This window comes from Sphaeramia orbicularis, chromosome 17 (assembly GCF_902148855.1).
Source record: "Sphaeramia orbicularis chromosome 17, fSphaOr1.1, whole genome shotgun sequence".
Lineage (NCBI taxonomy): Eukaryota > Metazoa > Chordata > Actinopteri > Kurtiformes > Apogonidae > Sphaeramia > Sphaeramia orbicularis.
In genome coordinates, this window is record NC_043973.1 from 21,529,243 (window position 1) to 21,542,398 (window position 13,156).

General features: G+C 35.2%; 1 protein-coding gene across 1 annotated transcript; it reads right to left on the reverse strand.

Moving 5' to 3' along the window:
* Positions 1-3,874: 3,874 nt before the first annotated feature.
* On the reverse strand, positions 3,875-6,077 carry LOC115436915 (ras-related protein Rap-2b-like). The gene has a single exon (XM_030159907.1). The coding sequence runs from the start codon at positions 5,719-5,721 to the stop codon at positions 5,173-5,175; it is 549 nt and encodes a 182-aa protein (XP_030015767.1). The 5' UTR covers positions 5,722-6,077; the 3' UTR covers positions 3,875-5,172.
* Positions 6,078-13,156: the final 7,079 nt, after the last annotated feature.

A 13,156-nucleotide genomic window follows, 5' to 3' on the forward strand; every position in this document is an offset into this window, starting at 1 on the left:
TTGGGACATGACTCCATCAGGATCTTCTTTGGTATCTCGGCCCCGAAACCTTGTACAAGACAATCCAGGCTCTTTTCATGGGTCGTTCCACGTTGGTGGAACAATCTACTGAGCACTACCAGAACAGAGGCGTCCCTGCCTATCTTCAAGAAGCTCCTGAAGACCCAGCTCTTCCGAGAACACCTCCTGTCCTAGCACTTTCAAACATTCCATTTTAAATATATTAACCTTCCGGTATCTGGGTACGCCTCTTAGGCACACTTTGCAATTCATTTTAAAAAACTTCATATTATTTTTCACAATTTAAATATGGTTAGAATTCAAAAGTTGTTCATTTTTGCATGATCTTTAAAATTCTGGCCACCAGTTAAAATTTGCACATTGTAAACAAAAGAAAATTACAAAACTAGCATCTGTCTCCCAAGTGTGCCTAAAATGCACTGTTTCTTCCATTTCATTTGTATGGTTAGGGCTGATCTTGATTTACAAAAATGAAATCAAATTAGAGCAGAAAAATAAATCAATATATAATATTTAATAGTTTGATTTATAGATGTGCCTTTTTTTCCACACTTGGTGACAGATGCTAGTATTTTTTGAACATTTGACCTAGCGCCAAAAATAATAATGCAAATTAACCAGTGTTGGAGTTAATCATTGACATATGCCAGGGTGCAAAAATCAAATAATATGTGATCCACTTTTTATGTAGTATATTGAAAAAAAAAATTTTTTGTGTGTTTTTTGCATCCAAAAAAATGGTTTATTTACAATACAAACATGGCATTTAAAGGGTTAAAATATGTGACAATTACTGAGTATTTGGTATTTTTATTTATGGCTCAAGTTGATGAAATAGACAAAAGTGTAAAAGAATTAAAAACAAACTGTATGAAATTTTTTTTGACATTATTCTACACGTGTGCCAAAATGGCACACTTGGTGCTTAGTAAGGGCCTTGCTGGATGGGATACCGGAGGGTTAATATGGTTATTCTGTTGTTTTACTTGGTATTTTTATTTCACTGTTTTAATTGTACAGCTGTTTTTAGGTCTTCTTAATCTATTCTTGTATTTTTAGTCTATAATTTTTGCTTTTTAATCTTCTGTACGACACTGTTTTTAATTGTACAGCTGCTTTATGTCTTTAATCTATTCTTGTATTTTATTTTATTTTATTTTGTTTTTTATTATTTATTTATTTATTCATTTATTTTTTATGTTGGTTTTCCCCTATAAGTCGCTTTGGAAAAAAGCGTCTGCCAAATGCATAAATGTAAATATAAATCTCCGTGTGAAGCTCTTCTCTTGTTCATGGGTTGATGAAATAATCTGACAAACCGGACAAATACAGGACTAATTGTACTTGCAACAGCAGTTCTCTTCAGGACATTCAGCCCTGCCAGCTCAGTGTTCTTGCCATTAAGTTAGGTAATACTTTACAGTTGCAGAGGAAAGTCGAGAAATGGAACCATCTGCTAAGTAAAAAAAAAAAAAAAAAAAAATCGGTAGGAGATAAGTGAAAGCTCCTTTCTGAAAAATGGTGGAAAATGCACAACATCCTATTAGTCTGTGTTTTATTTTCATGATTTAGTCTGTCATTTCTTCATCTCTTCTCTATGCACTTTTTGGTATTAAGTATCTGAGCACAAAGAGAAAAAAAAAGATGATGGTCACAGTCATGCAATAATCACACTTGGTTAAACTGCCAGCACCTTCCACCCACATACAATAAATGGGAAGCAAATGTTCTTCTCTTTGTTTGTCCATAATTCTTAGTAATGTTTTTTTCCTTAAGCTAATTCTTAGTTTCCCCATCTACTATTTATTTTATGTCCTTTTAAAGATTTTATTTATGTGTGCTCTTGGCTGTTTAACTTTTTTATGACTTTTTTTTTCATTTTTCCTTTGAAGCTGCTTTATTCGAGTGACTGTATTTGTGACTTCTGAAAATGTAATGTGATTTGAAGACATGACATCAACACTTTATCCCTCTTTTCTTCTTTTTTTTTCTTTTCTTTTCTTTTCTTTTCTTTTCTTTTCTTTCCTTTTCTTTTCTTTCCATTTGTGATGACCGAGGTAGCTCTTACATATGTAAACACAGCCTGGACACAAAAAAGTCATTACCTAAGCAAATAGGAAGTAGCCCTCCATTTGACATTTACTGCGGTGATTAATATGTTTTAGTAACAACGCATTCTTAAACTCTAACTGATGCAATGAGTAGCTTCCTCTTTCTTAAAAACCATCAGAACATAGAGAACATAAAGATTTGACTGTTTCAGTGGAAAAGTATCATGTGATCTAATGGGTCCAGAGTGACCCTGTTCTAGAGTGATGGGTGCATCAGGGTGAAAAGTAATTACCCATCATGCCTAGAGCCTATAGTACAAGTGTGTAGGGTCAGTGTTATGATCTGGGGTTGGTTCAGTTTGTCAGGTCTAGGTTCAGCAACATTATGTGTCCAAAAACTGAAATTAGCAACTACCTGAATGTATTGAATGAAGTGACTTTTTCCCCCGATGCAGACATAATACAAGATGACAATACCAAGAGTCATGATGCTCAAATGGTGAAAGAGTGGTTCAAGGAGCATGAGATGTCATTTTCACATATGGACTGGACACTACAGTCCAGACCTGAACCCCATTAGGATGTGCTGGGAAACATTTTATGCAGTGATCTGACTCTCCCATCGTCAATATAAGAAATTGCTGAAAAGTCAATGCAATTCTGCACAAATAAATGCTTTTACATGTATTGTACTATCACAAGCATGACAGCAAAAGTCCCATAATCAAAGTTAAAAGTCGTCCAACGAATGAGTGTCTGACAATTTTGGCCAGGGTGTGTTAATATATATAAAGTGAATTTTTCCTCACTGAAACCAGAACCAAATTCTTTTGTACTTGTCTTAAGTAAAAATGTTGGTTTTGAAATAATGGATGCAAAAAGTAGTTCAAATAATGTTCATTTGAGAAGTTTCAGAAATATTAGAAATCTTCATGATTTACTTAATTATCACAGACAGTTGATGCTACAGGAGATACACAATAAAATACGCTTTACTACACTCACTGAATCAATCCTTTATGTAAATTCTTAACGGTAGTCATAGAGCATGTCTTTTGGTTAAATTTGGTAATCTGACTTTGCATCTCTGTGGTCAGGGGGACACTTGAGGCAGCACCTGATTGGCCAGTCTGAGGAACGGCTCGCCAAATACCAGCCGACGGTATGTAAGGCTGATTGAGCTTGGCTGTGGACACAAAAAGCCCCCTCTGTCCTCCACTCAGCAGCCCAGAAAACATGCAGCGGGAAGAGGGAAACAGCTCTCCCCAGCTAAACACACTTACTGGAAACCCTACCCACTACCCAAACAACTGGACTGAGTGGGTTTTTATTCGTGTGGCCCACCACGGCCACGATCACTTACTTGGTAAGACTAACTGAAGGTGCTGAAGGCCATTCGTCCTCATGTAAACATCAAACTCTTTAACAGTCTTCTATACAAATGTCAAATATCTATTTTCACATTTAAAGGCAAAAGTATTGAGAAATAAATATGACTTTGATTATCAAATATGGCTTTTCTATGCTTTCACTAGTTATATTTGTAAAAAAAATAAAATAACCTGAAAGGCTGAGATGCAACTTAATATTGCAGCCAACGGAGATAAAACAGGTATTGCTACACTCACTGACTCAATCTTTTCTTTACAAATACACATTTATCAATGTATAAGACAGAGCAGAGCGACAGTGTTATAAAATAATGACCAGATTCACAACAATCATGTCTTAAATTATCTTTCCAAGGACCCTTAAGTAAAATGTCCACACTGTATCAGCAAAAACAAACACAGTAGACAGCATTTTACATAAAATGTGTTTTGTATTACAAGTCTTTTAAACTGACAGATGGATGGCAGAAGATTTGCCCAAAGGGAAAATTACAATTACGGTAGGTCAAAATGTCACATTATTAGAAAAAAAAAAAAAAAAGAGAGAGAGAGAGAAATAAATCTAGATAATACAGACAGACATGGCTTGCCATTCAGTGAACCAAAAATCCCAGTGGGTTTAAGTTGTTCTTGGTGGACTAGTACCTCGAGAAACGGCCTGACTCTGACCCTGAAACAGCAGGTCTGTTATACAGTAAAATAAGAAGAGGCTCCTTTCACTTTGACACCAAACGAAACCACAACGTATCGCGAAAAACTGCTAAAAAGTTCTGATTGCCATCAAGACGCACTGCAGAGGAAGTAGGGCTCATCAGTTGGCACAGTCACAGGAATTTTCTGAGGAAGGCACTTGACATGGGGTCATGGCGTTCCCCATGCAGCGACAGAAATGCACCAGGGTCCTTGTTTGTTAGTGCACACTGAGGAGGGACACCGTCAGCTAAGTGCAAGCTCCATTATAAATCCACTTTCACCACACCAGAGAGGGGAAAATATATGTGTGTGTGTATGTGTATGTGTGTGTGTGTGTGTAGGAGCAACACAACTCCACCACAATCCACAGCTTCTAATACAGTATCAGAGTGGGTGGGTCTGCGTCTCTTGAACTTTTAACGAAATAAATCACCGGGACTAGATTTGAGCAACCTATGCAAGGCTTAAGTGGTGACTGATAAGTTTATGAAAGACTTTTAAGTACTTTTAGGCCTCTGATGTGAGCCCAAAGAGTCCAAGGCCCTAATAAAAATGAAATAAAATAAAAAATGGAGGGGGGGGGATTTGACATTACCACCTCCACCCATCTCTGAGACAGACACATCCAGCCCAGAAGATGCAACAAACATCACAGCTCAAACAAATAAACCCTTAACAGCTTTCCATGAGCAAAAAAACAACAAAACAAAACAAAAAATCACGTGTCTCTTAGGTTTCACAATAAGACATTTCCATTGAGGCACATTTCCAGAGAAGTGTCATATACAAAGCTATAAAAAATCCGAAAACATTCAAGTACTTTGTCATGTAAACACTTTTCCAGACTATTATACATAATCGATTGTTGTCATGGTTGATTTTTTTTTGTTTTGTGTGCAACAATAAGACAACAGTGTGAGGAGGAGAGAATACTTTTGCAAAAACAAAGCCTGCAGGATAAGTCTTTTTTGTTGTTGTTGTTGTTGTTTTGAACCAATGATGTGTTTGTGTGCGTTTTAGAGCAGGATGCATGAGCAGCATTGATCTCCACCGCTGGGAACAGTCGAATAGTTCATCTGTCTGACGATTTCTGCAAACAGTTCATCGACTGATCCTTTATTTTTGGCTGAAGTTTCCATAAACGGGCAGTTCCAGTCCTGGGCCAGAGCCTTGCCTTCCCCGGAAGACACCTCTCTCTCCCCCTCCAGGTCCACCTTGTTTCCCACCAGGATCATGGGCACCCTCTCGTACCTCTTCACCCGGATGATCTGATCCCTCATGGGCTTGATGTCCTGGAAGCTCTGCTGGTTCACCAGGCTGTAAACCAAAATAAAACCCTGCCCGTTTTTGATGTACAGATCTCTCATGGAGGCGAACTGCTCGGTCCCTGCCGTGTCCAGGATCTCCAACACGGACGGGGACGAGTCCACCTCGATCTCCTTCCTGTAGAAGTCCTCTATCGTGGGGTCGTATTTCTCGATGAAGGACCCCGTCACGAACTGAACCGTCAGCGCGGATTTCCCCACTCCACCCGATCCCAAAACAACCACTTTGTACTCCCTCATGGTTTGTTTTGAGGAGGAAAAAAAAAGGGTAGACACCTCCTTTTTTCCGCGACGAAGCCTCCGGTTCCTCTCTCTCCCACCCGCTGACCAGCCCCCGATGTTTTCAACCCGAGCTGGCCGGGAAGGGTGCGCTCTGGCTGGGATAGGACTCGGATCCTACGCCGGCGAATCCTCCTCTGATGACGGAGCGTTGCAGATCCGAGGAGAAAAGGCCGCACCTGGACATTTAGCGTCGTAAATTAACGCACATTTTGATCGCGCTGTATTGTGCAACGGTGCTGTGGGAAGCGTGATCGCTTTTCCCCTCTTGCATGGCGTTTCCTGCCCACATCCTCAGCGCGTCAAAAGCCCAGACTCAGTTCCGTTTTCTTAAAGGAGCCGTTCACCCCAAAGCTCAGCCACAGCCATCAGATGACCGGAAACATGTCTGTCTGTCTGGGGCCAGAGCTGCTGACCCCTGCCCTTACACACACACACACACACACACACACACACACACACACACACACACACACACACACACACACACACACACACATCAGCATTAAATATAAACATAAAGACAAACTCATTCATTCATTTATTTATTCATTTATTTATTCATTCCAATCTAAATAATTTGAAAGGAGCAGGATGAAGAAAACTTATCGGCTAAAATTTGCTTAGAGGTCTTATTTATGTCTTTGTGTATAAGAAATCAATATAAGTGAATCCCCAAAGGAACTTTGTGTTGGTAAATGCAAGTTATGCAAATTTACAGGATTTCAGTTCTGTTGCAACATATTGATGGTCATATGAACTATGTTTTCAGCTCAAAAATGTCCAATTTCATCACAGATAATGCTATATTTTCATGTCACAAATGGCCAAATTATATTTTAAATTATATTTGAATTTACCTGAAAAACAAATATTCTATTCTTTTAGATTCCCCAGTTTTTCTTATACGATTCTATCCTACATATCACGTTTCATTTTTACAGGTTGCAATATGGAGTATGGTGCTGATCCATCCTGCTTATGTTACGCCAATACATACATTAAGAATGTCACACGTCACTTTTTAAATCAACAGTTTTCTAATAATAACCATTTTTATAAAGATATAACAATTCAATATTGTTATTTACTCTTTAGTATGATGATAAACTATACAATAAATAATTATGATACTAGTTTTTTGCACAGGGATCATTTGTGTAAATGGTGACATGGCTGCTGAGCATCAGTATGATGGGATCTGTAACGACCATGTCACATCCGTCCACTGCCACATTTTGTGTTTTTGTGTCAGCTGTTATTGTTTTACATCCACAATACTAACATTTATGAATAAGAGGATAATTAGCAATAGTAAGTATATAAGTTTATTACCAATAAAGTACTGGTACTGACCAGATCATCATGGGTAATGTCACGTCCGTCCACCAGCAAAAGTTTTCACATACACGTGCTATTCAAAATCCAGTATTTCTGAAAATATAACTTCCACTGTCAAATAATATCAGTAGTCTGTGCACAAATGTATTAGCATTATTTCAACACAGTTCTATGCATTTCTTACAACTTTTTTTTTTTTTTTTTTTACAAAAATGGCCACTCATTTGACCCCCTAAGTAAATTTTTAATATATGCCCCTTTCTTGAAACATCTGCTTACATCACATAGGTTGCCATTACAGCCATTACAGTAAATAGTTTACATCACAGGTGTCAAACATGCGGTCAAATCCAGCCCACCAAAGGGTCCAGTCCGGCCCTTGGGATGAATTTGTGAAATCCAAAAATGACACTAAAATATAAACAATCCTTTTAGTTCAGGTTCAACATCGAACAATTCAGTCTCAAGTGGGCAGGACCAGTAAAATACTATCATAATAACATATAAATAATGACAACTCCAAATGTTTCTCTTTGTAAATGTAAATATTTTCACGTATTTACACTAAAACAAACTATAATTTTGCAAAAAATGTGAATAACCTGAAATGTCTTAAGAGAAGTCAGTACAATTTTAACAATATTCTGCCTGTTACTCAATGTTTTGTGTATTTGTAGATCCACTGTTTATCTGTAAGTTATAATGGCCATGTGTAAATGATAAACTGAGGCAGAATATTGTTAAAATTATACTTTTTTTTTCAGTTTGTTTATGTTATTTGCATCTTTTGAAAGGATAGTTTGTAGATGTAAGCCTTTTCATAATGTAAATTAACTTTTTTCACTCTAAAACATAGAGAAAAGTTTGGAGTTGAAATTATTTATATATTATTATATTATTATTTTACTGGTTTGGCCCACCTCAGATCTAATTTGGCTGAATCTGGCCCTTGAACTAAAATGAGTTTGACACCCCTAGTTTACATGATAGTCAATGCAAATACAACAAATCCAAAATCCATATGTTAAATTATTTCATTACATGCTTTTATAAAGCTTCTCTATTCTTTCCTTATAACACCTCTAAAACTGAAAAATATTTGTACAGCTTTTCTCTTCCATTGCCAAAGAATTCCACATTCTGACACCCACAACACAAATACACATTTGCTTTACATTAGTCTGAACCCTTTGCTGTTTAAAATTCAACCTCCTTCTATGTTCTTCATCCAGTGATACTAAAACAAATAATCTCTGCAAATATGCAGGCAAAAGTCCGTTTCTCGCTCTAAACACAATCAGTAATGTCCTTAATTCAGCTAACTCTTTAAACTTAAAACAATCCTGATTTAATAAACAACTTATTTGTATGTTCCCTGAAATTAAGATTATACATTTTTCTTTTTGCTCTTTTAAATGAATGAGGTCATGGTGTCAACTTTTAACCTACTTATGTCCAGTGGAACATTTACAAACACTGGATTCATAATATGTGTTTCCATGGATTAAAACCTGAAAGAAGCAGAAGAGTAGTATCACAATTATAACAATCTTACATCTATCTTAATATAAAATACTTTCTATGTCCCATTATATTCTAAACCAGGGGTGTCAAACATATGGCCTGTGGGCCAAAACCAGCCCACCAAAGGGTCCAATCCGGCCTGTTGGATGACTGTGAAGAAATTACACTGAAGATACTAACAATCAAGGCTGTAAACTTTTAGCATAATAACTAATAAATAACGCCAAATCCAAATTTTTATTTATGTTTTAGTGCAAAAAAATAAAATTGCATAAAAATATTACTATTTACAAACTATCCTTTTACACAAAATGTGAATAACCTGAACAAATATGAACAACCTGAAACATTTTTCCAAAAATAAGTCCAATTTTAACAATATAATGTCTGTTATTAATGGTTTTTGCCTTTGCAGATCCACTGAGATGTGGAAGTTGAAACGTATATGGAACTGAGAAGCTGGAGCATAATACTGTATACTTTTTATTTTATTATTATTATTATTATTATTATTATTATTATTTTTTTTTTTTTTTTTTTTTTTTTTTTTCATACCAAAAACAAATCATTACTAATGGGGACTTTTCTCCCCCTTATGGCATCCATGATTTCGACAAGAGTTACCTGAGCTGCACAAACACACTCACCATCGTTAAACATAAGCATAAAGACAAACTAATGAGGTCATGGTGTCAACTTTTAACCTACTTATGTCCGCTGGTGCATTTACTGAAACACTGGATTCATAATGTAGATAATGCTGTATTATCATAGATATAACAATGTTTGAAACCAATACAGGATACATGCTTTGTATCCCATTATATTCTAAACTGTCTGAATTCAGTGATTTCTTTGTATACATGGAACTATTTCCCAAACACTGAATTCATAATGCATTTGTTTCCACGGATTAAAACCTGAAAGAAGCAGAAGAGTAGTATTATCATAATTATAACAATCTTACATCAACCTTAATATAAAATACCTTCTATGTCCCATTATATTTTAAATCAGGGGTGTCAAACATATGGCCCATGGACCAAAACCAGCCCACCAAAGGGTCCAATCTGGTCTGTGGGATGACTGAAATGCAAAAATTATACTGAAGATATTAATAATCAAGGCTGTCAGTCATTTTAGTTCAGCCCAATCTGATCTGAAGTGGGTTGGACTAGTAAAATTATAGCATAATAACCAATGAATAATGACAACTCTAAAATGTTATTTTTGTTTTAGGGTAAAAAAGTAAAATTGCATGAAAATTGCTATGTCTAATTTCATTCTAAACCAGGGGTGTCAAACATACGGCCCATGGGCCAAAACCAGCCCACCAAAGGGTCCAATCCGGCCTGTGGGATGACTGTGAAGAAATTACTCTGAAGATACTAACAATCAAGGCTGTAAAATTTTTGCATAATAACCAATAAATAATGCCAAATCCAAATTTTTATTTATGTTTTAGTGTAAAAAAGTAAAATTGCATGAAAATACGACCATTTTACAAACTATCCTTTCAGACAAAATGTGAATAACCTGAAAAAATATGAACAACCTGAAATGTCTTAACAAAAATAAGTGCAATTTTAACAATATAATGTGTGTTACTGATGGTTTTCTTCCTTTGCAGATCCACTGAGATGTGAAAGTTGAAACGTACATGGAAATGAGAAGCCGAAGCACAATATTGCATCTTTTTTATTTATTTATTTTACCAAAAACAAATCATTACTAATTGGGACTTTTCTCCCCCTTATGGCATCCTTGATTTTAACTAGAGTTACCTGAGCTGCACAGACACACTCACCATCGTTAAACATAAGCATAAAGACAAACTAATGAGGTCATTGTGTCAACTTTTAACCTACTTATGTCCGCTGGTGCATTTACTGAAACACTGGATTCATAATGTAGATAATGCTGTATTATCATAGATATAACAATGTTTGAAACCAATACAGGATACATGCTTTGTATCCCATTATATTCTAAACTGTCTGAATTCAGTGATTTCTTTGCATAAATGGAAGTATTTCCTTCACAAACTGATGCTAGATGGCACTGAAATGCAGGGAATTATTAGTTTGACTCTCCATATGTCTAAAGTTGAACTGATAACCTACATCCATGACTACTACTTCATTAGTACTTGAGTAATTTCAGGTACTTTATGAATCTATTACTAATCCTGCATATTTTTACTAGTGTCCTTGTCTGGCAGGTTTAGTAATGTTATAGGAAGACTGCACACAGTGGATGATAAAACAATGTTTTCCATCTTTTTTCTTCTTACACCTTTGATATGAACATGAACTTTGATTCATATGTTAAGTAGTTCATTTAATTTTTATTAATAATCATAAATATAAAGCTAATTCTATCAATGCATACTACAACTACCACCACCACTACTACTACTACTATTACTACTACTACTACTACTACTACTACTACTACTAATAATAATAATAATAATAATAATAATAATAATAATAGTAATTAATATTACTATTATTATTCAGGTCAAATGCAGTTTCTCAGTGTCAGATATGACCCATTTGGATATTCAGAGGCTTCATATTAAACATGGAAACACCATCATCTACACTGATTCACCAATGAAACGCATGTAAACAAATAACAGAGGCCGTAGTTGCTTGTTTTTATGTTAAGTTAATGATATTTTTTGCTGAAAAGGTCACATCTGTTTTGCTTGTTTTGTTACAGTATAAGCTTTTATGAATATCTACATAATTAATAAATGAAATACAGAAAAAAATACCAGATTTTCATTGAAAAATACAAAATGTAAAGGATGATATATATAATAGTAGTTATAAATCACATAGGAAAGATAAAATGTGGGGGGGAATTTATTTGGAAACACAAATAATTGTATGTCTTTAAAGTTTAAGGTAAAAAAAAAAAAAAAAAAAGTGGGGTTTTTGGTGATAAATAGAAGATTCCTAAGCCAAAATGTTTCTCAGTAGAAACATGACGAATTCAGTTTTTTGATCTTGAAACAAATAGCTGATATGATTAAAAGTAGTTTGTAAAATCCTGGAATGAACCAGATTTCCTTTTCACCTTTCCACAGTCTCATCTGTAAAATGTTACCGCAAAAATCCAAGAAAATTCCAAAAAATGAAAACAGATTTTTGTTTTTTGTTTTAACATCTTTCCCCAATCATGAATCATCTCCTGAGTGTTTAGATTTCTCTGGTGTGTCTAAGATTACTTTTGAAATAATTAAAACTGGCTCCAGCAGTAACATACCGTTCTAATCTTGTCTAAATTGTCATACTGTATGTTTTTATATTTGTTCCATTACTGTGTACTTTTACTTCAGTACAGAATCTGAATACTTCCTCTGCACTTGTAATCTTTACCACATGAGCAGTAATTTTAATATGGCCCTACAGCTTTTCTTCTTTTCTTAATGTTTTTATTGGGTTTAAATAGGCTGCAGGAAATGGTGGTAGTTTGATGTTATTATTTTTGTTAGAAAATAATTTGCTTTTTCACATTTTTTCACATCAGGTTACTTATAATCACCGGTGTATTTTTATTCATATGAGCATTTTCCATGAGTTTATGTAAGACTGATGAATGAGGAGGACCCTTCAGCAAGAAAATGTAATGTTTTTCAGCAAAAATTCACATAATTACCAACTATGTACACAAAAGTGGGGAAGTTCAGTTAATAAGGACCACCTACAACACAGGTGTCAAACATGCGGTCCAGGGGCCAAAACCAGCACGCCAAAGGTTCCATTCCGGCCCACAGGATGAAATTGCAAAAATTAACCTGAACAGTCCAGGTTGTCCAAATCCTTTTGTTTCAGGTTCCATAAACAGACCAATGTGATCTGCAGTAAAAATAACAACACAGTAACCCATAAATAATGACAACTACAAATTTTCTTTGTGAAAAATTATGTGGAAAAAATTTAAGTGAAACCCCCCCCACCAAAACATTACCCGGTGAAAATATTTTCATTTACAAAACTATTCTTTCACAATAAAATGCAAATAAATACATAAATAAAAACAAAGATGAACAACCTGAAATGTGCAATTTTAACAATATTCTGCCTGTTACTAAATGTTTGGTGCATTTATGGATCCACTGTGAGCTGTAGTTGTGTTAATAATAAGAGATGGAATATCGTAGAAATTGTTCAAATTTTAGTTCCAAACTCCAAAATTTTTAACAATATTCTGCCTGTTACCAAATGTTTATATAACACTGTGTAAATCTGCATGTACAAGTAATAAGTCGAGGCATAATATTGTTAAAATTGCACTAATTTTTCAAATGAAATTTCAGTTTTTTCAGGTTATTCACATCTTTTTTGTAAAATGTAAATATGTTCATAATTTAATTGGGGTTTTTTGTTCTAAAACAAAATGAAAAACTTTGATTTGTCATCATTTATAGGTTATTAAGTCATTATTTTACAGGTCTGGCCCGCTTGAGATCAAATTGGGCTAAATATGGCCCCTGAACCAAAATGAGTTTGACACCCCT